General features: G+C 41.9%; 1 protein-coding gene across 1 annotated transcript in view; it reads left to right on the top strand.

Moving 5' to 3' along the window:
* The window catches only part of TMC1 (transmembrane channel like 1), a 150,132-nt gene that overhangs the window by 81,927 nt on the left and 42,696 nt on the right, over nt 1–25,509 (top strand). Inside the window, exons 9-11 of the mRNA XM_027616273.2 lie at nt 19,523–19,665; nt 22,636–22,780; nt 23,393–23,587. Of these exons, the coding sequence (XP_027472074.2) occupies nt 19,523–19,665; nt 22,636–22,780; nt 23,393–23,587 (483 nt within the window). The remainder of the gene's footprint in view (nt 1–19,522; nt 19,666–22,635; nt 22,781–23,392; nt 23,588–25,509) is intronic.

The following is a 25,509-nucleotide window of genomic DNA, read 5'->3' as shown; positions in this document are numbered from 1 at the left end:
TCCAGTTCCATCCACGTTGTTGCAAATGGCAAGATCTCATTGCTTTTGATGGCTGCATAATATTCCATTGTGTATATATACCACCTCTTCTTTATCCATTCATCTGTCGATGGACATCTTGGCTCTTTCCACAGTTTGGCTATTGTGGACATTGCTGCTATAAACATCGGGGTGCACGTACCCCTTTGGGTCCCTACATTTGTATCTTTGGGGTAAATACCCAGTAGTGCAATTGCTGGATCGTATGGTAGCTCTATTTTCAACTGTTTGAGGAACCTCCATACTGTTTTCCAGAGTGGTTGCACCAGCTTGCATTCCCACCAACAGTGTAGGAGGGTTCCCCTTTCTCCGCATCCCCGCCGACATCTGTCGTTTCCTGACTTGTTCATTTTAGCCATTCTGACTGGTGTGAGGTGGTATCTCATTGAGGTTTTGATTTGGATTTCCCTGATGCCGAGCGATGTTGAGCACTTTTTCATGTGTCTGTGGGCCATTTGGATGTCTTCTTTGGAAAAATGTCTGTTCATGTCTTCTGCCCATTTCTTGATTGGATTATTTGTTCTTTGGGTGTTGAGTGTGATAAGTTCTTTATAGATTTTGCATACTAGCCCTTTATCTGATATGTCATTTGCAAATATCTTCTCCCATTCTGTCGGTTGTCTTTTGGTTTTGGTGACTGTTTCTTTTGCTGTGCAAAAGCTTTTTATCTTGATGAAGTCCCAAGAGTTCATTTTTGCCCTTGCTTCCCTTGCCTTTGGCGATGTTTCTAGGAAGAAGTTTCTGCAGCTGAGGTCGAAGAGGCTGTTGCCTGTGTTCTCCTTTAGGATGCTGATGGACTCCTGTCTCACGTTTAGGTCTTTCAACCATTTGGAGTCTATTTTTGTGTGTGGTGTAAGGAAATGGTCCAGTTTCATTCTTCTGCATGTGGCTGTCGAATTTTCCCAACACCATTCGTTGAAGAGACTGTCTTTTTGCCATTGGACATTCTTTCCTGCTTTGTCAAAGATGAGTTGACCATAGAGTTGAGGGTCCATTTCTGGGCTCTCTATTCTGTTCCATTGATCTATGTGTCTGTTTTTGTGCCAGTACCATATTGTCTTGAGGATGACAGCTTTGTAATAGAGCTGGAAGTCCGGAATTGTGATGCCGCCAGCTTTGCTTTTCTTTTTCAACATTCCTCTGGCTATTTGGGGTCTCTTCTGGTTCCATACAAATTTTAGGATTATTTGTTCCATTTCTTTGAAAAAGGTGAATGGTATTTTGATGGGGATTGCATTGAATGTGTAGATTGCTCTAGGTAGCATCGACATCTTCACAATGTTTGTTCTTCCAATCCATGAGCATGGAACATTTTTCCATTTCTTTGTGTCTTCCTCAATTTCTTTCATGAGTGTTTTATAGTTTTCTGAGTACAGATCCTTTGCCTCTTTGGTTAGATTTATTCCTAGGTATCCTATGGTTTTGGGTGCAATTGTAAATGGGATCGACTCCTTAATTTCTCTCTCTTCTGTCTTGTTGTTGGTGTATAGGAATGCCACTGATTTCTGTGCATTGATTTTATATCCTGCCACTTTACTGAATTCCTGTATGAGTTCTAGCAGTTTTGGGGTGGAGTCTTTTGGGTTTTCCACATAAAGTATCATCTCATCTGCAAAGAGTGAGAGTTTGACTTCCTCTTTGCCGATTTGGATGCCTTTGATTCCTTTTTGTTGTCTGATTGCTGAGGCTAGGACTTCTAATACTATGTTGAATAGCAGTGGTGATAGTGGACATCCCTGCTGCGTTCCTGACCTTAGGGGGAAAGCTCTCAGCTTTTCCCCATTGAGAATGATATTCGCTGTAGGTTTTTCATAGATGGCTTTTATGATATTGAGGTATGTACCCTCTATCCCTATACTCCGAAGAGTTTTGATCAAGAAAGGATGTTGTACTTTGTCAAATGCTTTTTCTGCATCTATTGAGAGGATCATATGATTCTTGTTCTTTCTTTTGGTAATGTATTGTATCACGTTGATTGATTTGCGGATGTTGAACCAGCCTTGCAGCCCAGGGATAAATCCCACTTGGTCGTGGTGAATAATCCTTTTAATGTACTGTTGGATCCTATTGGCTAGTATTTTGGTGAGAATTTTTGCATCCATGTTCATCAAGGATATTGGTCTGTAATTCTCTTTTTTGATGGGATCTTTGTCTGGTTTTGGGATCAAGGTAATGCTGGCCTCATAAAATGAGTTTGGAAGTTTCCCTTCCATTTCTATTTTTTGGAACAGTTTCAGGAGAATAGGTATTAATTCTTCTTGAAATGTCTGATAGAATTCCCCTGGGAAGCCATCTGGCCCTGGGCTTTTGTTTCTTGGGAGATTTTTGATGACTGTTTCAATTTCCTTAGTGGTTATAGGTCTGTTCAGGTTTTCTATTTCTTCCTGGTTCAATTTTGGTAGTTGATACATCTCTAGGAATGCACCCATTTCTTCCAGGTTATCTAATTTGCTGGCATAGAGTTCCTCATAATATGTTCTTATAATTGTTTGTATTTCTTTGGTGTTGCTTGTGATCTCTCCTCTTTCATTCATGATTTTGTTGATTTGGGTCATTTCTCTTTTCTTTTTGATAAGTCTGGCCAGGGGTTTATCAATCTTGTTAATTCTTTCAAAGAACCAGCTCCTAGTTTCGTTGATCTGTTCTACTGTTCTTTTGGTTTCTAGTTCATTGATTTCTGCTCTGATCTTTATGATTTCTCTTCTCCTGCTGGGTTTAGGCTTTCTTTGCTGTTCTTTCTCCAGCTCCTTTAGGTGTAGGGTTAGGTTGTGTATTTGAGACCTTTCTTGTTTCTTGAGAAAGGCTTGTATTGCTATATACTTTCCTCTCAGGACTGCCTTTGCTGTATCCCAAAGATTTTGAACAGTTGTGTTTTCATTTTCATTGGTTTCCATGAATTTTTTTAATTCTTCTTTAATTTCTTGGTTGACCCATTCATTCTTTAGTAGGATGCTCTTTAGCCTCCATGTATTTGAGTTCTTTCCAACTTTCCTCTTGTGGTTGAGTTCTAGTTTCAAAGCATTGTGGTCTGAAAATATGCAGGGAATGATCCCAATCTTTTGGTACCGATTGAGACCTGATTTGTGACCTAGGATGTGATCAATTCTGGAGAATGTTCCATGGGCACTAGAGAAGAATGTGTATTCCGTTGCTTTGGGATGGAATGTTCTGAATATGTCTGTGAAGTCCATTTGGTCCAGTGTGTCATTTAAAGTCTTTATTTCCTTGTTGATCTTTTGCTTAGATGATCTGTCCATTTCAGTCAGGGGGGTGTTAAAGTCCCCCACTATTATTGTATTGTTGTCAATGTGTTTCTTTGCTTTTGTTATTAATTGCCTTATATAATTGGCTGCTCCCATGTTCGGGGCATAGATATTTACAATTGTTAGATCTTCTTGTTGGATAGACCCTTTAAGTAGGATATAGTGTCCTTCCTCATCTCTTATTACAGTCTTTGTTTTAAAATCTAGTTTGTCTGATATAAGGATTGCCACCCCAGCTTTCTTTTGGTGTCCATTAGCATGGTAAATGGTCTTCCACCCCCTCACTTTCAATCTGGGGGTGTCTTTGGGTGTAAAATGAGTCTCTTGCAGACAGCATATTGATGGGTCTTGTTTTTTAATCCAATCTGATAGCCTGTGTCTTTTGATTGGGGCATTTAGCCCATTTACATTCAGGGTAACTATTGAAAGGTATGAATTTAGTGCCATTGTATTACCTGTAAGGTGACTGTTAACTGTCTGTTGTCTGTGTTCGTTTCTGCTCTTTGCTGCTTTTAGGTTCTCTCTTTGCTTAGAGGACCCCTCTCAATATTTCTTGGAGGGCTGGTTTCGTGTTTGCAAATTCCTTTAGTTTTTGTTTGTTCTGGAAGCTTTTGATCTCTCCTTCTATTTTCAATGATAGCCTAGCTGGATATAGTATTCTTGGCTGCATATTTTTCTCGTTTAGTGCTCTGAAGATATCTTGCCAGTCCTTTCTGGCCTGCCAGGTCTCTGTGGATAGGTCTGTTGCCAATCTAATGTTTCTACCATTGTAGGTTACATATCTCTTCTCCCGAGCTGCTTTCAGGATTTTCTCTTTGTCTCTGAGACTCGTAAGTTTTACTATTAGATGTCGGGGTGTTGACCTATTTTTATTGATTTTGAGAGGGGTTCTCTGTGCCTCCTGGATTTTAATGCCTGTTTCCTTCCTCACATTAGGGAAGTTCTCTGCTATAATTTGCTCCAATATACCTTCTGCCCCTCTCTCTCTCTCTTCTTCTTCTGGGATCCCAATTATTCTAATGTTGTTTCGTCTTATCGTATCACTTATCTCTCGAATTCTGCCCTCGTGATCCTGTAGTTGTTTCTCTCTCTTTTTCTCAGCCTCTTTATTTTCTATCATTTGGTCTTCTATATCGCTGATTCTCTCTTCTGCCTCATTTATCCTAGCATTTAGTGCCCCCATTTTTGATTGCACCTCATCAATAGCCTTTTTGATTTCGATTTGGTTAGATTTTAGTTCTTTTATTTCTCCAGAAAGGGTTTCTCTAATAACTTCCACGCTTTTTTCAAGCCCAGCTAGTATCTTTAAAGTCATGATTCTGAACTCTAGGTCCGACATCGTACTAATGTCCGTATTGAGTAGGTCCCTGGCTGACGGTACTACCTCTTGTTCTTTTTGCTGAGGTGATTTCTTTCGTCTTGTCATTTTGTCCAGAGGAGAATAGATGAATGAGAGAACAAAAGGCTAACAGGTTTACAACGTCCCCAGCAAATATACTGTATACAAATCAGAAAAGACCTGAAACCAGGGGAAAAGAAAGGGAAAGAAAGAAAAAAGAAAGAGAAAAAGGAAAAAAAAAAGAAAAAAAAGATAAAAACAAAAACAAAACAATTCAAAAAAGGCAGAATATGATCAAATATGATCAGGCTAGTGCATAGATCAGTGCCACACACTAGATTTTGGGCGTATTTTGGTCTGTTAGAAAAAAGTGCCTCCTAAAATTTTAAAGGAAGAAAGACATATATGTACAAAATAAGGGTTGATACAATGAAGGGATGGCAGATGACTGTAAAGATGAAAATTATAAAAGATTTTATAAAAGGACTTGGTAAGATAAGTTGTTTGAAAAAAGAAAGGAGATTTAAGGAAAAAAAAAAAAAAGGAAAAAGGGAGAGAATGTGATCAGGCAGGAGACTAGAACAAAGCCATACACTAGTGGTTTAGGGTATATTTTGATCTGTTAGAAGAAACTGTACCTCAAAATTTTAAAGAGAGAACAACTTATATATATATGCCAAAAACAAGGATAACTACTATGAAGGGATAAAATATGACTCTAAAAATGAAAAAAAAATAAAAAATGTTTTTTTTTAAAAAAAGGGATTTATAAGATGTTGGTTGAAAAAGGGAAAAAGAAAAATAAAAAAAAGTCAACAAAAATTAACTTTGATGAAATAATGAATCATGGTAAAAAAAAAAAAAAAAAAAAAAGAAGCCATGAATCTATGTGCAGTATTCCCCTAGCGCTGGAGTTCTCCTATTCTCCTTGATCGATCAACTTGGTCTTGGCTTGCTGGCTGTTTGTGTTGATCTTCTGGGGGAGGGGCCTGTTGCTGTGGTTTCCAAATGTCTTTGCCGGAGGCGGAATTGCCCCGCCCTTGTCGGTCCGGGCTAAGGAAGCTGCTCCAGTTTGCTCTCAGGAGCTTTTGTTCCCTGCAAGCTCTCGGTACAGCTTTGGAGGACCAGGGCGAAAATGGCGGCCTCCCAGTCTCCGCCCGGAGGAGCCGAGAACTCGGGGCCCCGCTCCTCAGTGCGCCCCCAGAGAAAAGCAGTCACTCCCGTGTCCCCGGTCTCTGGCCGCACTCCGTGCTCACCCGGCCTGTGATCGAGCGTTGCTATCTCTGGCACCCGACCCCGCTTGGAGTCTCCAAACCCAGCAGATCCCTGCAGTGCGTTCCCGCACCGCTCCTCCCCGGGAAGGAAGGGGAGTCTCCCCGGATCTGCTGCTTGTTGGGTCCTTGCTGGGGGAGTCGTGCCCCGACTGGGCTGCAGATCACAGTTTATGGCAACCCCGAGCTGAGAGCCCGCGACTCTGCTCCGTATCTGCAGCCGGCTTCCCCGCCCCGACACCTGGGAGCTCTGCCGCACTCAGGCACCCCCGGTCTCTCTGTGACCCCAAGGGTCCTGAGACCACACTGTCCCGGGAGGATTCCACCCCCCACTTAGCCACTGCAGCGATGTCCCTCCGCCGAGCCGACTTCTAAAAGGTCCGATTTTGTGCTCCGCGGCTCTAGCACTTGCCAGAAGCGGCCGGCGGAGGCCCCTCCCCCGCCGTCTATCCTCCCGAATATCGCCTCGGATTCACTTCTCCGCACGTCCTACCTTCCAGTAAGTGGTCGCTTCTCTGTTCAGAGAGTTGTTGCTACTCTCCTGTTCGATCTCCTGTTGAGTTCGTAGGTGTTCAGAATGGTTTGATCCCTATTCAGCTGAATTCCTGAGACCAGACAAAATCTAGGTCTCCTACTCCTCCGCCATCTTGCTCCGCCCCCCATTTAAAGTCTTTATTTCCTTGTTGATCTTTTGCTTAGATGATCTGTCCATTTCAGTCACGGGGGTGTTAAAGTCCCCCACTATTATTGTATTGTTGTCAATGTGTTTCTTTGCTTTTGTTAGTAATTGCCTTGTATAATTGGCTGCTCCCATGTTAGGGGCATAGATATTTACAATTGTTAGATCTTCCTGTTGGATAGACCCTTTAAGTAGGATATAGTGTCCTTCCTCATCTCTTATTACAGTCTGTGTTTAAAATCTAATTTGTCTGATATAAGGATTGCCACCCCAGGTTTCTTTTGGTGTCCGTTAGCATGGTAAATGGTTTTCCACCCCCTCACTTTCAATGTGGGGGTGTCTTTGGGTCCGAAATGAGTCTCTTGCAGACAGCATATTGATGGGTCTTGTTTTTTAATCCAATCTGATAGCCTGTGTCTTTTGATTGGGGCATTTAGCCCATTTACATTCAGGGTAACTATTGAAAGAGATGAATTTAGTGCCATTGTATTGCCTGTAAGGTGGCTGTGACTGTATATTGTCTGTGTTCCTTTCTGGTCTATGCTGCTTTTAGGCTCTCTCTTTGCTTAGAGGAGCCCTTTCAATATTTCTTGGAGGGCTGGTTTTGTGTTTGCAAATTCCTTTAGTTTTTGTTTGTCTTGGAAGATTTTTATCTCTCCTTCTATTTTCAATGACAGCCTAGCTGGATATAGTATTCTTGACTGCATATTTTTCTCATTTAGTGCTCTGACGATATCATGCCAGTCCTTTGTGGCCTGCCAGGTCTCTGGGGATGGGTCTGTTGCCAATCTAATGTTTCTACCATTATAGGTTACATATCTCTTCTGCTGAGCTGCTTTCAAGATTTTCTCTTTGTCTCTGAGACTCGTAAGTTTTACTAATAGATGTCGGGGTGTTGACCTATTTTTATTGGTTTTGAGGGGGGTTCTCTGTGCCTCCTGGATTTCGATGCCTGTGTCCTTCCCCACATTAGGGAAGTTCTCTGCTATAATTTGCTCCAATATACCTTCTGCCTCTCTCTCTCTTTCTTCTTCTTCTGGGATCCCAATTATTGAATGTTGTTTCATCTTATCGTTTTGCTTATCTCTCGAATTTTGCCCTCGTGATCCAGTAGTTGTTTATCTCTCTTTTTCTCAGCTTCTTTATTTTCCATCATTTGGTCTTCTATATCACTGATTCTCTCTTCTGCCTCATTTATCCTAGCAGTTAGTGCCCCCATTTTTGATTGCACCTCATTAATAGCCTTTTTGATTTCGACTTGGTTAGATTTTAGTTCTTTTATTTCTCCAGAAAGGGTTTATCTAATAACTTCCACGCTTTTTTCAAGCCCAGCTAGTATCTTTAAAATCATGATTCTGAACTCTAGGTCCGACATCGTACTAATGTCCGTATTGAGTAGGTCCCTGGCAGATGGTACTACCTCTTGTTCTTTTTGTTGAGGTGATTTTTTTCGTCTTGTCATTTTGTCCAGAGGAGAATAGTTGAATGAGAGAACAAAATGCTAACAGGTTAACAACGTCCCCAGAAAATATACTCTAAACAAATCAGAAAAGACCTGAAACCAGGGGAAAAGAAAGGGAAAGAAAGCAAAAAGAAAGAGAGAGAAAAAAAAAGAAAAAGATAAAAACAAACAAAAACAGAACAAAACAAAACAAAAAAACAGAATATGATCAAATATGATCAGCCTGGTCCATAGATCAGTGCCACACACTAGATTTTGGGTGTATTTTGGTCTGTTAGAAGAAAGTGCCTCCTAAAAGTTTAAAGAAAGAAAGACTTATATATGTATAAAATAAGCGTTGATTTGCAACGATGTGGTTGGACCTGGAGGGGGTTATGCTGAGTGAAATAAGTCAATCAGAGAAAGACATGTATCATATGACCTCACTGATATGAGGAATTCTTAATCTCAGGAAACAAACAGAGGGTTGCTGGAGTGGTGGGGGGCAGGAGGGATGGGGTGGCTGGGTGATAGACATCGGGGAGGGTATGTGCTATGGTGAGCGCTGTGAATTGTGCAAGACTGTTGAATCACAGATCTGTACTTCTGAAACAAATAATGCAATATATGTTAAGAAGAAAAATAAGGGTTGATACGATGAAGGGATGGAATATGACAGTAAAAATGAAAATTATAAAAAATTTTAAAAAAGTACTTGATCAGAAGGTGTTTGAAAAAATAAAGAGGAGTTTAAAAAAAGGAAAGAAAGAAAGAAAAAGAGGGGAGAGAATGTGATCAGGCAGGAGACTAGAAAAAAGTCATACACTAGAGATTTAGGGTATATTTTGATATGTTAGAAGAAACTGTATCTCAAAATTTTAAAGAGAGAACAACTTATATATATATGCCAAAAATAAGGGTAACTACTATGAAGGGAGAGAATATGACTCTAAAAATGAAAAATAAAAATGTTTCTTTTTAAAAAGGGATTGATAAGGTGTTGGTTGGAAAAGGGAAAAAGAAAAATTAAAAAAAAAAACAGTTAAAAAAATTAACTTTGAAAGACTAAAGAATCACGGTAAAAAAGCTGAATTCTATTTGCAGTATTCCCCTAGCGCTAGAGTTCTCCCATTCTCCTTGATCCGTAAACTTGGTCTTGGCTTGCTGGCTGTTCGTGCTGATCTTCTGGGGGAGGGGCCTGTTGCCGTGGTTCCCAAATGTCTTTGCCGGTGGCGAAATTGCCCTACCCTTGTCCGTCTGGGCTAAGCAAGCTGCTCGGGTTTGCTCTCAGGAGCTTTTGTCCCCTGCAAGCTCTGGTACAGCTTTGGAGGACCAGGGGGAAAATGGTGGCCTCCCAATCTCTACTCGGAGGAGCTGAGAACTCGGGGCCCCGCTCCTCAGTGCGCCCCCAGAGAAAAGCAGTCACTCCCGTCTCCCCGGTCTCCGGCCGCACTCTGTGCTCACCCGGCCTGTGACTGAGCGTTGCTATCTCTGGCACCCGACCCCGTGTGGAGTCTCCAAACCCAGCAGATCCCTGCAGTGTGCTCCCGCGCCGCTCCTCCCGGGGGAGGAAGGGGAGTCTCCCCGGCTCTGCCGATTGTTGGGTCCCTGCTGGAGGAGCAGCGGCCCGACTGTCACCGATCACAGTTTATGGCAACCCCGAGCTGAGAGCTTGCTCTTCAACTCCGTCTCTGCAGCCGGCTTCCCCGCTCCGATCCCTGGGAGCTCTGCTGCACTCAGGCACCCCCGGTCTTTCTGTGACCCCGAGGGTCCTGAGACCACACTGTCCCGCGAGGGTTCCACCCCCCGCTTAGCCACTGGAGCGATGTCCCTCCGCGGAGCCGGCTTCTAAAAGTTCCGATTTTGTGCTCCGCGGCTCTAGCACTTGCCAGAAGCGGCCGACGGAGGCCCCCTCCCCCGCCATCTATCCTCCCGAATATCGCCTCAGGTTCACTTCTCCGCACGTCCTACCTTCCAGAAAGTGGTCGCTTTTCTGTTCAGAGAGTTGTTGCTATTCTTTTCTTCGATCTCCTGTTGAATTCGTAGGTGTTCAGAATGGTTTGATCCCTATCCAGCTGAATTCCTGAGACCAGACGAAATCCAGGTCTCTACTCCTCCGCCATCTTGCTCCGCCCCCTCTGGCTCTAGTATTTCTTATCATTCTGGATCAGGGGCCACCTGGGAGGATGTGGTCTCAGGACGAGCACATTATGTTCCATACTGGTTGATCCAAAGTGGTGGCATCTGGAGGCCGTCTCCTGAACACTATCTGAGCGGCACATCTGTACGGCTGCTGTAGGGGTCTGTTGGCTCTGAAAATGTGAGCTTGGTTCCTCTACTTTAGATCAGAACTGTTACTGCTGTGCTGATCTTAGTTTCAACAAGCTTCAAATACACCAACATAACCTCTTTGTTTCTGCCATTGTCTCAGCCTCACCTGGGGCTGGCTCAGCAGAGACTGAATGCCTAGATGATAAACAATCTTTTGTTGAGGGCAAAAGTATGACCCCGAGCCAGAGTGCTAAGCCTCTTGGGGACAAAGCTAAGCCTGTGGATTGTCAAGTCCACCCAGACATATGGCTTTTCCCTGGAATAGAGATCCTAGGTTTGAAAGGGGTAGGGATCTTCTCCTGAGGGATCTTCTATCTGAGGTGAGACTCCTTAGAAGACTTCACTGAACAGAGTGGGTGCTGCTCAGGCGTGTGGTGCTGGGATTGGCAGCATCCAAAGGCTATTCATCCCTGGGTCCCATATTTGCTTTACTTTCTCAATGTTCAGTACGGGTAGCTTTGGTTTAAAAGGGCTCATTAGGTTTGATTAAGAGAAGCGGCGTCTCAAATTCTGCTCTCACTCATAGGCCTCTTAATCTGCTACTCCTGGACTTCTTTATACATGTCTATAGCTTGTGATAGAAGAGATCCCTGGGTCTGCTTTTAGCTTTCCTGGTATCTTTTTATTCTGTAGACTTGGGACACTGATCCCTTGGGGTCTTCATTTCTATCAGTGCTTTCTTTAATTCAGCAACCACTTCTAGTTTTCACCATCTCCCTAAGTGGCACCTGGCCAAACCAAAGTGGACCTTTCTTTTTGCCAAAATTTGGGATGCCTATGATCCTGATGTCATACTTGTAACATGAAGACAGCATCCCTTCTTTGGATGTGATCACCTAACCAAGTCTTCTTTTCATTAATTTAGTGAACACTTATTGAGCATTTGCCAGATGCCAGGTAGTGTGGCGGGCGCTAAGCAAAGGTGAGCAAAACTCAACTAGGTCTCTGCCCTCAGAAATTCAAAGTCTAGTAGAGTAATCAAATAATCACAAAAATAAGCATAACTATGACTGTGCCAAGTACTACAGAAGAAAGGGAAACAGTATTAAGAACATGTAGCAGAGATCCTGACCTGGTTTGCAGCCTAAGACAGGGAGGTAGAGGAGAGCAGAAATTTTTCTGAGAAAGTAAGATTTGAATCGGGCTCTGAGGAGTCAGTATCAGCTCCCAATTTGAGAGGGGGCAGAGGCATTCTAGAAAACAGGGATAGCAAGTCAAAGGACCTGTTGTGGGGGAAGGTTGCCCTACTCAAGGGACTGACTGGAGGTTAGTGAAACTAGATGAAGAGGCATCGGGGTGGATGGCCTGACAAAGGTATCACGACGTGTGGGACCCTCTAGAATCTAGGCCATGATAATTTATTTTTTCTCAGAGCAGTTGAAAGTAATTCAGGCAAGTGGTGGATGAGTAGTGGCATTATCAAACTTGGAAATTAGAAAGGTCAACAGAACAGAGAGGAGGAAATTGAATGTGGGGACACCAAGGAAGAGTCTCTCAATACGTGAGAGTATCACATGTCAATAAATATCAGAAAGTGGAGAGACTAAGATTTTTTGGAAGAGCTCAATTTGCCTGGTAGGAATTTGCTGATATGTAAATATTAGCTGCCAACCTCATAGATAAAAGGCTGAGCCATCGAGTCAGATTAGAACTTCACAGTCTATTAAATTATCCCATAATACAAACAAATGGCACCAGATTTTCCGTCTGATACCTCTGCTGTGACAATAGATTATTTAAGGTTACAAACACTTGAAAACAATTCCGTAAAAACTCTATCCCATGTTCCAGCATCATGTATCTCCAGTAGATGTTATTTACTTATACATTGTATTTGAAATTAATTACATTCATTGATCTTAAATGTTTGAAATAAAATATATGCTGCTCATATAGGATTGAAATTTTCTGAACTTCATTTTTTTCAAATAGTTTATTTTCTCTACTTTTTTTTTGTATTTTCATTTGTTCAAAAACTTTTTAAGATAGATAAAGTAAGGTAATTCCAAGTACAGGCTGTGTCCATATAACCAGATACATCTCTCTTCATATATGAATTTATGATGCTTCATTTTTCATTACTTAAAGGACTAGTAGGCAGATTTAGAAGACCAGAAGTCAATTGAACAACAAAGCCCCGTAAGATAATGCTTTTAATCTCCACCTTGTGAAACAAAAGACCATTTTTCCCATTTGGGAAGAAACTATATGTAGAAGCTCATTTTATAGCACTGAGAATTTATTTTCTAAGAGTTTTAGGCACTTAGACAGTAGAAAAAATTGAGGAGTTTTGGCAGTATTAATGTCTCTCAGACACTTTCTTGGTGTTTTGATTCATTAAATCCCAACATAAGATTGTTATCATCATGTTACTGTCTTGAATGATTTACTCTCTTCTATTAAAATGGGGAGCAGAGAGAAGAAAAACAGAAAAAGGTGGTTTAGATGATAATTTGAAAGAGCGTAATCTCACTGAGGATTGCTAATGACCACCAGAAGCAATTTTTCTGTTCATTCAGTCATTCCACAAACATAAATTGAATGTGAGATGCTGGGAATACAAAGATAACTAATATATTTTCCCTGCCCACAGAGACCTTTTGGTTTAATTGGATGTGCGAACAAACAATTGTCTTATGATGTGACAATCTCAAGCTAACAGATACATGTCCTGGGCACATGAAGGCATAAGGGAGGGAGGAGTCTGAGTGACGCTTTACTGGAGTTCCATTTACTGGAGACCTGAGAGGACCCAGTAAAGCAATAACTATTTTCCATATGAGTTCTGAATAGTTTGTTTGAAAGGGGAGGCAGATGGGCACCAAAACTTCACATTCATTACCACTGGGGGCCAAATGGGAGAAATAATCCGAGACTCGTAGCCAAATGGCCCTGCTGATATGGGACTCCAAATTAGTCCATCTTATCCTGGGAAAGCTTATGTCCTACAGGAAGGCAGTTATATTTGGGCTAGGCAAGTGTAGCTAATTCATTCAAAAGTACGGATCTGAGAAGTCACTCTACCTTCCCTGGGAGGTAGTGAGTAGAGGGATAGTGAGGGCCTGGGGAGTGTTTCATGAGGTGGAGCTCTGTGCATCTGAAGGAAATGACCATTTCCCCGTAACAAGTAGCTCGGGTCTAGAGGTCAGTAAAGGCTTTACAGAGGTTGTTTGAACTGGTTTTAAAGGAAGAGTAGCAATAAACTAGACTCTGAAATGGGGGGGATAGCTGGGAACAGCATTCCAAGCAGAAGAACCTGCACACACCAAGGCGTGGAGGCAGGAATTGGTGTCATGCCCTCAATACCCATGAGCGCTTCAGCAGAGCTGGTGTTTAGGGAAGGAGTGGCATACTTAAAGATGAGTGTGTCATACAAAAAGGGATCTAATCAAGGAGGACAATTTCATTCCTTTTGCTAAGGAGTCAGACTTTATTCTATAGGCAGTGGAGAGCACAAAGTTTTGAAGTAGGATGGAAGTGTGGTCAGTTACCCTTTAGAAGGTTCTTTGTGAATATGAGATGGACTTGGTTGGACTTGGTGTAAGACGGAGGAAGAGAGGCCTGTGAATGGCAGTGGCGTACACAGAAGAGATCAGCGTCACATATGACCGTGAGGCAGAAACTACAGGATTCAGCTAGTAACTGCATGTGACTTACAGGTGAAAGTGGGAAGATAATGAAATATCCAGGTTTCTGACTGAGGTGACAGATAGGTTGGTGATGTCACTCCCTGAGAGAGGAAGAAGAGGTAGGTTTGGGGGAACGTCTTGAGTTCAAGGTTTCTGTGGGATACCCAAGGAAATAAGATGTGTATTGGGCACTGGGCATAGTATCTAGAATTCCCAACATTAGTGTCAGTTGTTGACCGTGGCACAGAAAAGACAAATGGAAATGCTCTTTACAGAAGCCAACAAACTGAGGGTTCTAGAGGGGAGGGGGGTAGGGGGATGGGTTAGCCTGGTGATGGGCATTGAGGAGGGCACGTTCTGCATGGAGCACTGGGTGTTATGCACAAACAATGAATCATGGAACACTGCGCCAAAAACTAATGATGTAATATATGGTGATTAACATAACAATAAAAAAATTAAAAAAAAAAAAAAAGAAGCCAGCATAGTTTAAAATGCAGTGTCACACAATGAAAAGAACTCATGGGATTTAGACAGACCTGAGTCGGAATCCTGCCGCTTACCACCTGTGAGATATTAAGACAACCACTCTGAGCCTCTTAATTGTCGTGTGTAAAATAGTAGTATTACTACCCATCTAGCAGGCTGGTGTTAAAAAGTAAATGAGGTTTTGTGTGTGTAAAGCACTAGCACAATGCCTGGCACGTGGTAGATGTTTAATAAAAATTTCTTTTCTTTAATGCTTATTCATGGGTACTTACGTCATGAAAATATCCATTTCTTGGAGGGACAAGAAAAGAAGAAGAGGGAGCCCTGACGGAGAGAGCACGGTATCCACAAGCCAGAAAGGGGAGTGGGGCACCAGCAATGTGAGTTCTCTGGGAAGGAGGCAGAGACATGAGGGAGCTCATCTATGGATGGGCACTAAAAGCAACTGTCTACTTCATGGCTTTTTGAGCGTGGGAGTTCAGGACTACAGTCCTGTAGACAGGTACTTAATTCCAGCTATGCAAAACTGGAAGTTCTCTAAAGGCCCAGCCCAGTTTCCTCTTTGTAATCTACATGCTGGCTAGCTAAGAGTCTTCCTCTTTGTAATCTACATGCTCCCTAGCTAAGAGCCATAGGGTGTCAGTTTCATACTCCCAGATCTGGGTTGTAGCAAAAAAGAAAGGAAATAATGGATGGTGATCAAAGCATGAGGTGGAAGCTTGGTGAGTCTGGGCGGAGAGAAAGAAGGCGGCCATGAGCTGGATCTCAGTGCGTACACGTAGGTGCCAGGCTGGTTGACGTCCTTGTGAAGTTAGTTGAGGTTTGTGTTGGGTGTTGTTAGCCTTCTCACGCCTTGCTTCTGTCCGCTTTATCAGATATTAACTGATGCCATGTCCTATCTTTCATCCAGACTTGCAACTTTCTTTAAAGCTAAGGTATAAATGACTGTTAACAATACAGAGAAGGGTAGGAACATATCCCACGGTGTGGTGCCACTCTCCCTTCACATGCCCTTAGCAGGCATGGTCAGAAATCATATCTTCCTTTCCCACCAGTTTTGACTTCAAGATTTTTTTTTTTTTTTTTTACAAAACAGTGGTGTGGAGGTTACTACAAACTGAAAAGAGTTGCTAAGGACACTGAAACTCATTTACCATCCTGGGGATGGAATGTCTTGTTTCGCAGTGACTGTTTATTTGCCATCATGAGAAACGCCAAAGGGGTGGAGTTCTAATATAATTTAAGGTGACAGATACTCATGAAGAGGACATTTGGCATGCAGAACACTTTTAGGGTCCTCGGCCATCCGGTATCTTTCTCCATCTGTGTATCATGTTTGGCAAATAGTCAATTCTCAATAAAAAGTTAGTTAAATAAACAAATACATGAGTTGATTCCTAGCGACATCATCAAAACATTCTCTTTCTTGGGGAAATGTGTTGGTGACTGTGAACTAGACCAGCTGCGGCACTCAAACAGAAATTAGACTCTTAATAGACGATGTGCAAGCATGGAACCCAGAGTTGGACGGGAATGTTTCATGCTCATTTGAAACTTGGCTCTGACTGTGACTTCTCTGTCACAGATTTCGGGGTGGGAGAGTGCTCCCCCAGGGAAAGCCGTGAGCACTGACATGGAAACTGAATAGAACTTTGGCTAGGCTAGGAGTCATTGCTATTTTAGTCACTTCCAGATGTTTGCTGTTGGAGTTTTAAGGGAAAGGGAAAGATGTGTGGAGTGTGGGGGGCCCGCGGGGTGGGAGGGGAGGGCTGTTTCAAGTCACCCTTCAATATGCTACGAAGATGGATTGGATAAAGCTTTTTAAAATTGTGTTCTTCAGTAGTGCCTCTTTTATTTACACGCTTGACCGCACATGTAGTAGTAGGCAAACTGAAGAAAGCTTTGTGAAATCATCAGGATTCCCCCCAAAAGGAACCTTATCCCTCTGGGTTGCTGTCTAATATTTATGAAGTGCCAGCCATTGAATGGTGCACACACCAGATGAACCTAACAAGTGCACCAGATGCTTGTTATCTATCTACTTTCTCCTTTCATGTTGTTTTGTTGGAGGCGCCTTTTAATCCCGGTGCTGCCATGATGAACTAGAAAATGATGTCAGGTTGTAATGTTTAAGCACTTGGAGATGAGGCCTTTTGAAATCTTCAGAAGGGGTGTTCAGGTCCTTCTCGAGAGGTCCTGGCACCACCATGGATCAGTCCAGGGGGGTAGGTCAAAAGGCCCTGCTGAGTTGGTAGGGTTTCTTATTTCTTTGTTTCACTGGGAAGGTATGGCATTAGCATGGTACAAGGGGAGGAAGGCAAAGCATGGGAGAAGGAGTAGAGCTTATAGAGTTATGAAGTATATGGATTTGAATCAGACAGACCCAGTTCAAGTTCAGACTGTCACTTGCTGGCTATGTGAGTGTGCACAAGTTACTCAACCTCTCTAAAACTCAGTTTCTTCACCTGCAAAGTGGGAATAAGGCTATTGAGTCTTGCTGGGCAGGGGAATCATGGTGGATAACACCCCTACCTTGTTTAACCAGGTTGTGAGCTAACCAGAAATAAGACAAAACATTAGACAGATGGAGGTCAACATGCCACTTTTATTATTGTTAAAACTGAAATGAAAGAATGTGGCGTCTTTCTATGGGCAAGTGAGCTTCACAGCCAGAACTTTCTACGCAGCCGCCCCAGCCCAGGACAGGTTGCTCCCTGGGGTAGGGCACAGTGTGTGCTGTCTCAGGAGGGAGAAGAGAGGTGGCCTGCATCATCCCCATCTCTTCCTTCATGCTGTGCTATCAGGTAAGTTTCTCCTCCCCAGGGACAGCATAAGGAAGCTGGGAGTGTTAGAGTTATGGGTCTTGCCCTCATGCAAGGCAGCACCAAGAGTGGAGGAAAACCCATTGCCCCTAACAGAAGCAACTTCAGAGGGTTCTTGTAAGGATTCTGTGAGATGAGAGAACGTGTTTGGCAAATGCTAAATGCTCAACAAAATGTCCTGATTGATGTTATTGCATCATCACCAAGCACAGGGATAGTGGCAAGGAAATGCGGTGAGGGTCGTTTGCAGGGAAAAATAGAGGAGTTTGGAAAATGATATGTGTTGTACTCATGGGGAAAAATATAAACACTTTAGGATATCTTTAAACCAGATAGGAGGCAAGTGCCTATACTTACCAGACTCTGTTATTGTTGCTCTGGGACAGGAAGACCAGCCTGAAGCCTTAGGACACGGTAGAAAGAGACTGGATTTAAAATAGCTGAGAAGAAGCAGAGTCCTTAACTAGATGAATGTGAAACAAGAAGATGTCATTGAACTGGGTGAGGGAAATCCTTCCAATGTTTATTCTCCTGGGATGATTTCTGGGTCTTGGGCAGTTGACCAATCCCTCCCTATGTGGTTTTTTATTTGGGGCATGAGATTAGCCCATGTGCTTCCCCAGTCTGAGGTTTCTACAAGTTCTTTAGCCCCAGATTTTTCTTTTGGGTAGGATTTCTTTCTTTTTTTTTTTTTTAAGATTTTATTTATTTATTTGACAGAGACAGCGAGAGAGAGAACACAAGGAGGGGGAGTGAGAGAGGGAGAAGCAAGCTTCCCGCAGAGCAGGGAGCCTGATGCGAGGCTCGATCCCAGGACCCCGGGATCATGACCTGAGCAGAAGGCAAACGCTTAATGACTGAGCCACCCAGGTGCCCCATGGATTTCTTTTTTCTTGAGCTGAAAAAAAAAAAAATGCAGACAAAGGCAGGTGTGGTGTGGGGAAACACTTCTGTTTTTACCTTCATCCCCCTCATTCCATCCTGACCCTACTCAAAGCCCATGAGCTCTTCTGAGATTTTCTTTCTTTCTTCTGAGATTTTTCCTGCTAATTCTTACACAGTATTAAAACATAAACTTGCTGCAAATTTCTAAAGCAATAATTATTCCAGATCTTTTTTGGCCTCTGTTTTGAGCTAGGCATGATCTCCGTTTAAGGCAATTTTCTAAATTGGTTCTCTTAAATCTTCCTTCTGGGAATTAACATCCAGGGGATTTTCTCCTCTTTCTCTTCCACCCTGCCTCCCCACTTTTTTAGTAGTGGGCCTTAAAGTCCCTGGCTGTATATAAATGATGTTAAAGGTAGCCAATTGGGCTTTCTAAGACTCAAGGGTGACTCACTTGATCTCCAGAGGAAGCCTTGCATTGGCAAGTTATTATTGTCTCACTTCACAAAACACAGTAATTTCAAGTTATTGCCAGAGAGAGGAAGTCAGAGGGAAGCCAGGGCAGTGGAAATGTAGTAATAGGGAAACATGCTTCAAAGCTGAGAGTGAAAAACAGTGAATTCGAGGAGAGAAAGATGAAGACCATGACAGAGGAAAGAGCATCAGAATATGCCAATGTTCCCCGTATAAAGAGGGCTCCTCAGGAAGCTTTGGGAGATGGTAATTCTAATTATCTGGCAGGTCATTTTAAGGAAAGAACACGTAATTGCACAAATAAACATGCTTGCTCTGGGAGAATGCTCTAATGGTCTTGATGCCTACAAGGTTGTGCAGACTTGGTTCCCATGACCTCTCACCTGCTCTTCACCTTTGCTCAATGTGAGCTGAGACACGGCCTCTGTGGTTCGAGGAGAATCAATCTAATGGTGGTTCAGGTGACTGGAGGTGGAAACTTGCCATGACACTTTGAGGAAGCACGTTTCAGATCCTCCCCAAATGTTAAGCAAGCTCTTAAAATTGTAAATCTAATGGCACCATGAAGTGTGTTTTGATGTTTCAATCAATGGGCATTTCACGGTGATGGCTCCACAGCTCAGCAAGCCTATATTTGGTTAAAAATTTGGCCTATTTAGAAGTCCCTGAATTTCGAGTAAACCAAGAGGCTGCCAATCAATGTGGCAGCTGAAACATTTGCTCTACGAAACAAAAACAATAGGACTCAACTCCCAAGTTTGAAAATTAATGCCATTTTGTTGTTTCTCTTAAAAGTCAATCTTTTTTCTTTGAGTTGCTCTTCATAGCATCTGCTAAGTGGCTTTGTTGTTGGATTTTAGGGCTTGGCGCAATATTCCGTCCTCTTTTATGGCTATTATGACAATAAACGAACAATTGGATGGATGAATTTCAGGCTGCCGCTCTCCTATTTTCTGGTGGGGCTCATGTGCATCGGATACAGCTTTCTGGTTGTCCTTAAAGCGTAAGTTTCACCGGTCTCTTGGGAAGCGAGCCATGATTTCTGGAATCAAATAGTATAGTTAATTTAAGAATTGGATGTAATTTTTATTCTATTTTATATCTAGAGGATACTGAGTCTGTAAGAGATAAAATGTAGTTTTAATACCAACACTAATGTTAGACTCTGACATTCCCCAAACAAAAGGGTTGAACACAAGCTCAGGCCTTTGGATCATCTCACTGGGCTGCACCCCTTCCCTGTGTTTAAGCAGATTTTGAAGATACACCTTTTTAAACTTCAAGGTATGAATCCATATTGCAAACAAGCCAGGGAAACAGCTGCTGGCCCCCCTTTTTTTGTGTGCAGAGAAGTTTGCAAGTTGCAGAATCAGCTCAATAGGCAGAATCTGTTATTCTCTGCTTATTAAAAAAACAAAACAGAACCAGAGTAGTCACTCAACCAAAAAAAAAATCAGCCGTATAAGACAGCGAAAACGAATGGCCCCCAATGGGACCATCATGATCAACTGCAGAATCATGGTCTGTCTGGAAGAACATTTATTAGAGCATAGAGAAGAATTTCATCAGAGAACTGATGAAGCTGCAGTTCATTTCCCCCCTGCCTGAAATGTATGTGTAGCAACCCATTTAAAGACAGGGCAGAAACCTGCTTGTGGGGCTATGAGTAATCTCCATAATCCGTGAGCCAATTCTCTGAGCTAGCTTAGAAGTCTTGAGAGACCTCCATCAGTGTCCTGACACTTTTATTGGATCATGAACAAGGTGAATTGGCTTTTTGCTTCATCACAGGAAAGAACCTCTGCCTGAGGGTCCAGGTCATCCTCCCCGATCACGCTTCTTGCTCAGCAGGGAGCCTGCTTCTCCATCTCCCACTCCCCCTGCTTGTCCTTTCTCTCTGTCGAATAAATAAATAAAATCTTAAAAAAAAAAAGAATGTAATACATGCTATTTAGTATAGTATGGCCCTTACTGTAATTTTTCCCCCTTGTGTAGTGGGCTTATCCTGTGAGGTTCTAGAGAGTTGCTTCCTACCTCCCTTTCAATCCCCTCGCTCCTCCTGACTTTCATTTTAGCAGAGGCTCCATTACAGTGACCCTGTTGGTTTCTACAACCTCCCAGCAAAGCAAACGGTATGCGGAGGTTGCTTGTCATAGACACAGTGGTTCAAATCTACAGTCTCCTTGAAAAAGGAAGAATTTCCATAGGGAGTTGCATTTTTTTTCCCCTCTATGGGCAAGGGCTAGAGCTGTCCATGGAACATTTAATAGGTGTTAGGGCTGTCCCCGAACAAAAGTGTGCTACAATCCCACAGTTTGTCTTCGGGATCTTCCCTTCCTTCTTTTAGCACTCCCCTCTCTTTCTAGTCGGTTCCCGCATGCTGGCTTTTCCTGACTTGCTTGCCCAGCTCATTCTCCCTTATCTGGTAGCCACAGCCCACAGTTTTGCCGGGGAAGCTCCATTCAAAACTTCAATCTGTCAAGCATCCATTTTGATTTGAAGCCCTACCCTTTTGCTCAGTGACAGTGCAGAAATGGATGGTGGCATATGAATCATATAAGTAATTTTCTCCCCCGGTTAAACCAGTGGGAATCTTGGATTTCAACCCCTTTTGACCTACAGAAAGGCATTTTATGTGATTCAACATATCTCATACAGTCCTAGCTTGGGCACCAGAGAGAAGTCGGAGAGCCTAAGCCCTTGACCTACCTCCGTGGTTAACTCCTGGAAAGTGTCCAGCAAATCACTTCATAATTCTAACCCTTACCTTCCCCATCTGTAAAAAGAGAATAATATTAACTACCTTGACCTTTTGCTCAGTTGTTGAGAAGGGGCAAATATGATGATACAGGCAAACACCTGATTTCAAAGCATAAAATGATAGACTGAAATAAGGGATAATTATTTTTGGTGATTTTTCGTAACCCATTAACCCATTTAAAATATATAAACCTCTATAAGGAGTGGAGCTAATAGTAGGCCATGTCAGAGGTGCCTGCCAACCTATAATCTCAGCTTTATGGCATGGTGCTTCTTTCCTTTTTGGTTCCGTATCACTATAATATTCAAAAAACCAAAACCTTATGGGATCATTTTATAATATGTATCATATGAAATTTTAATTTTACTATTTATAGTGATAAGGGGAAAAGAAAGGAAGTGGAGTGGAATATAGATCTCAAACCACTGAAATAAACTTTAAGTAAATGCATTTTAAGCTCTCCAAGCAAAAAAAAGTGTGTGTGTGTGTGTGTGTGTGTGTGTACATATATACACACACATATATATTCTAATCAGTGATTTATATATATTAAAATATATAGATTAGAATATATGTAACCCATTGGCATGAAGGTTGTATAAAAACTTTGCTTTTTGTTTGAGAGTTATAGAGTATGGAGAAATTTCATGCATTCAGTCTGTTCTTTGGGAAGAGATTCTTGGGTGGGAGTTGAATCTATGCAGGAGTTTCCTGACCTGCCCTGGGTTAGTTCATTCCTAGCTGCAGCGGGATCTGGAAATAAGCTAAAGCTGCCTAGAACAGTTTAAGCGTATACACATGTTTTTTTTTTTTCCTGGGGAGGGACCCATTTGTTTTCGTCAGAGTTTTAAAGAGAGCCTTATCCTGCAAAAGGTTAAGAAACAAGTATATGATGCTAAGAAAAGAGTTTGGAAAAACAAATTAAAAATATATATTTTTATAGGACCAGTTTCATTGTTAAAAATCATCAATGCTTCATAGTCTTTTAATCTTGAAAGACCTGGAAAATGAACAGTTTAAAAAATTAAAACAAAACCAAAATTTAAAGATAAACTTCTATTTTCTGGTCATAAGAACAAACTTTGTTTGAAAATACATGCTTTCAGGATATTGCTTCTCCAGGCTACCTGTAATTGTACTATTTTGCTACTCCCTACCCTCTCCCTTTCTTTGTGTTTCCGGGGGGCTAGATTAAACTCCGTGTTTTTACAGGATGACCAAAAATATTGGGGATGATGGGGGTGGTGATGACAATACATTCAACTTCAGCTGGAAGGTATTCACAAGCTGGGACTACCTGATTGGCAATCCGGAAACAGCAGACAACAAATTCAATTCTATCACCATGAACTTTAAGGTAAACACATCAACTTCAGGAGCTGTGCCTTTGGATTTCTAAGACTAAAATCAGAGCCATTCCATACGGTTTAGCTAGCGAAGTATCCTGACAATTAAAAGAAAGATTAACTCATCATTTCTGCCTACCAGGATCCGGGCAGGGTTCTGATTGTGATTGGAAAATATCTGATGACCCACGACAGCACAATTTCTTCTCTAAATTTGGTAATAAAAATACCGCCATTGGTTTGAAACAGGAGACCATTAGTAATCAGAATCGGATAGTCTAAATAATAGAACAATGCTGACTAATTATTTACAGGAATAAGCTAGCTCAATATTCAAAATGACTCTTAGGTATTGTTTTGTAGCTTCAAAAAAAAAAAAAAAGACTTTATCAGAAGAGAATTTAGAAAGAAGATTGTCCTAGTATTAGATCCATCAGAGTTTGTAAGAATTCTCCCTTCCTTCACTTGTTCTCACTTGCTGCTGATAGCCACCTGGTTTGCGGAATCCCAGATAGAGTGTGCATTTTCATTCCTCATTGGCTATTTGCAAGAATATTTTCCGAGTGTGTGCTAGTTTTTGTAGCTCAGATACACTTTTTTTTTTCTGTTTTGCTTGAGTGCAGGAAGCAATCATAGAGGAAAGAGCAGCCCAAGTAGAAGAAAACGTCCACTTGATCCGATTCCTGAGGTTTCTTGCTAACTTCTTCGTGTTTCTAACACTTGGAGGAAGTGGATACCTCATCTTCTGGGCTGTGAAGCGATCCCAGGAATTTGCACAGCAAGATCCTGACACCCTTGGGTGGTGGGAAAAGAATGAAGTTCGTCTCTGCATGCTTTCTGTGTGCTTAGAACCTGACATTTGAAATTGTGTGGGTTATGCTTCTATGATGCAATGTTAAACAAGGCCACATTTTTCCTATCTTCGCCCATGCTGCCCTGTCTCACATTTTCCACTCTATTCCAGTCTTATTTCCAGATCTTTCTACTGCCTGTCTGTTTTTCATTTTGTGAATTTATGGTAAAGCTGGAGTTGGAAGATATTGGAACACATATATTCCAACCAGTATATTTAACAGATGCGGTTAATGAGTGTCAGGAGAGGGGGCGGTGTGTTCAGGTCACAGAATCGTGGAGTAGAGTGAGTTAAAACTGAAGGATCTTGATTTCAAGGCCCACACTCCTTCCATGACTCTATGTTTCTTGCTCTGTAGATTCTGTGTCTGTCACTGAAAGATCCAATTGTTGCCCGAATTCTTTGAAACAGCAATGTTAGAGTCCTTGGTTCCTATGTTTATCTCACCAGAAACATTCAGATTACCTCCTCCACTGTTGGCAAGTCTGGGATTCTCTCTGTCTCTCCCTAGCAGCCTCACTGCACACTTTCCACCTTCTCCTCCCCTTGCCTTATTTCCTCCCCCTCCAAGAGATAGTCAAATGAGGAAGGCCCGCTCTTTGCTTGCCTGGAATTAAATCGGATTGTGATGTGTCTTCCGGATATGTGCCCACTGAGCAGGTCAGAGGAAGGAAGTCAGATATTGAGAGTAAGGAAATTCAGGTATTTAGAATAAGGAAATCATTATGTGTTGTCACTAGGGCCTGTTCCCTTCCGTAAAATGTCCTGGCATATAGTGTGGCATCATTTTAAACTTGGCCATTTTCAAGGTATGTATAGATTGAGGCTGTGGGAAGTGTAGACTGCCCACAATGAAACTTGTGCAGAGCCTCAGAAAGAGATTTCCAAAGAGATTCAGACCAAAGAGGTTCAGAAAGTCCGTATAAGCGTAGAATTTTCTAGAAATATCTTGGACAAAATATAACCCATTTCCAACAAAAAGCTCCAAACGAAAACATTCCAAAGAGATTCAGAAAGTCTGTATAAGCATAGAATTTTCTAGAAATATCTTGGACAAAATATAACCTATTTACAATGAAAAGCTCCAAATGAAAACATTCCAGGTATTTCAGAAGTGGTAATACTGGAAACGGGAGACCATACATTTAAGAGGCTATAACAGCACAGACATTTCAGAGAAACCTATAAAAAGTCATTAGGTAGAGGGATTTTATTTATTTAAAGCAGAGGAGAACCTCAAAGCATTTATCAAGTCTTTTGCCAAAGTTTCTCCTTATAGTTGTGATAATTGCTATAATAGTCAAAATTACCATGCCACTTTGGTCCAAGGGTTCATATTGATCATATTTTTGTATAAATGAACCAGAGTAGAGGGTGGGGAGTTGATTTTCATTAGGTAGAAGAGTCACTCTATGGAAGGTCTGTTTAACACCATTTTAGGGGACCCTGAGTCCTAAGGGCCAACAAAGGTAGTAATGGGGATTCATGAATAACTTCATACATTTGATGAAACAGAATTTAAATTTACCTTATAAAAGATTGCACAGGATCTGCCAAGTTTTTACCTTAGACTGAAATTATATCGTGCTGATTTTATATTATGCCATGCTGATTTTTATCTCCTCTTGGTCATGCTCATATAATGTTCTTAATAAAAATGGGAAAAACCATACTGACAATTATTTTCTCAATACAGTCTGGTAGTTATAATCATTCAAAACATGGAATCAAGAAATGGCAATAGGAAATGTTTAGTGGTGACAGTTTGAACCAGGTATTTAGGAAAGGCCCTTGCCAGGGCTACCCAAAATCTTTTTTCATTTAAGGAGGCTTTTTCCCCATCACAAAAGTAGTACATGCACTGAATTCTTTTCCCCGATTTAATTT

This window comes from Zalophus californianus, chromosome 13 (assembly GCF_009762305.2).
Source record: "Zalophus californianus isolate mZalCal1 chromosome 13, mZalCal1.pri.v2, whole genome shotgun sequence".
Classification (NCBI taxonomy): domain Eukaryota; kingdom Metazoa; phylum Chordata; class Mammalia; order Carnivora; family Otariidae; genus Zalophus; species Zalophus californianus.
The sequence above is the reverse complement of the archived record's forward strand: the minus strand, read 5'-3'. Positions and strand labels throughout refer to the sequence as shown.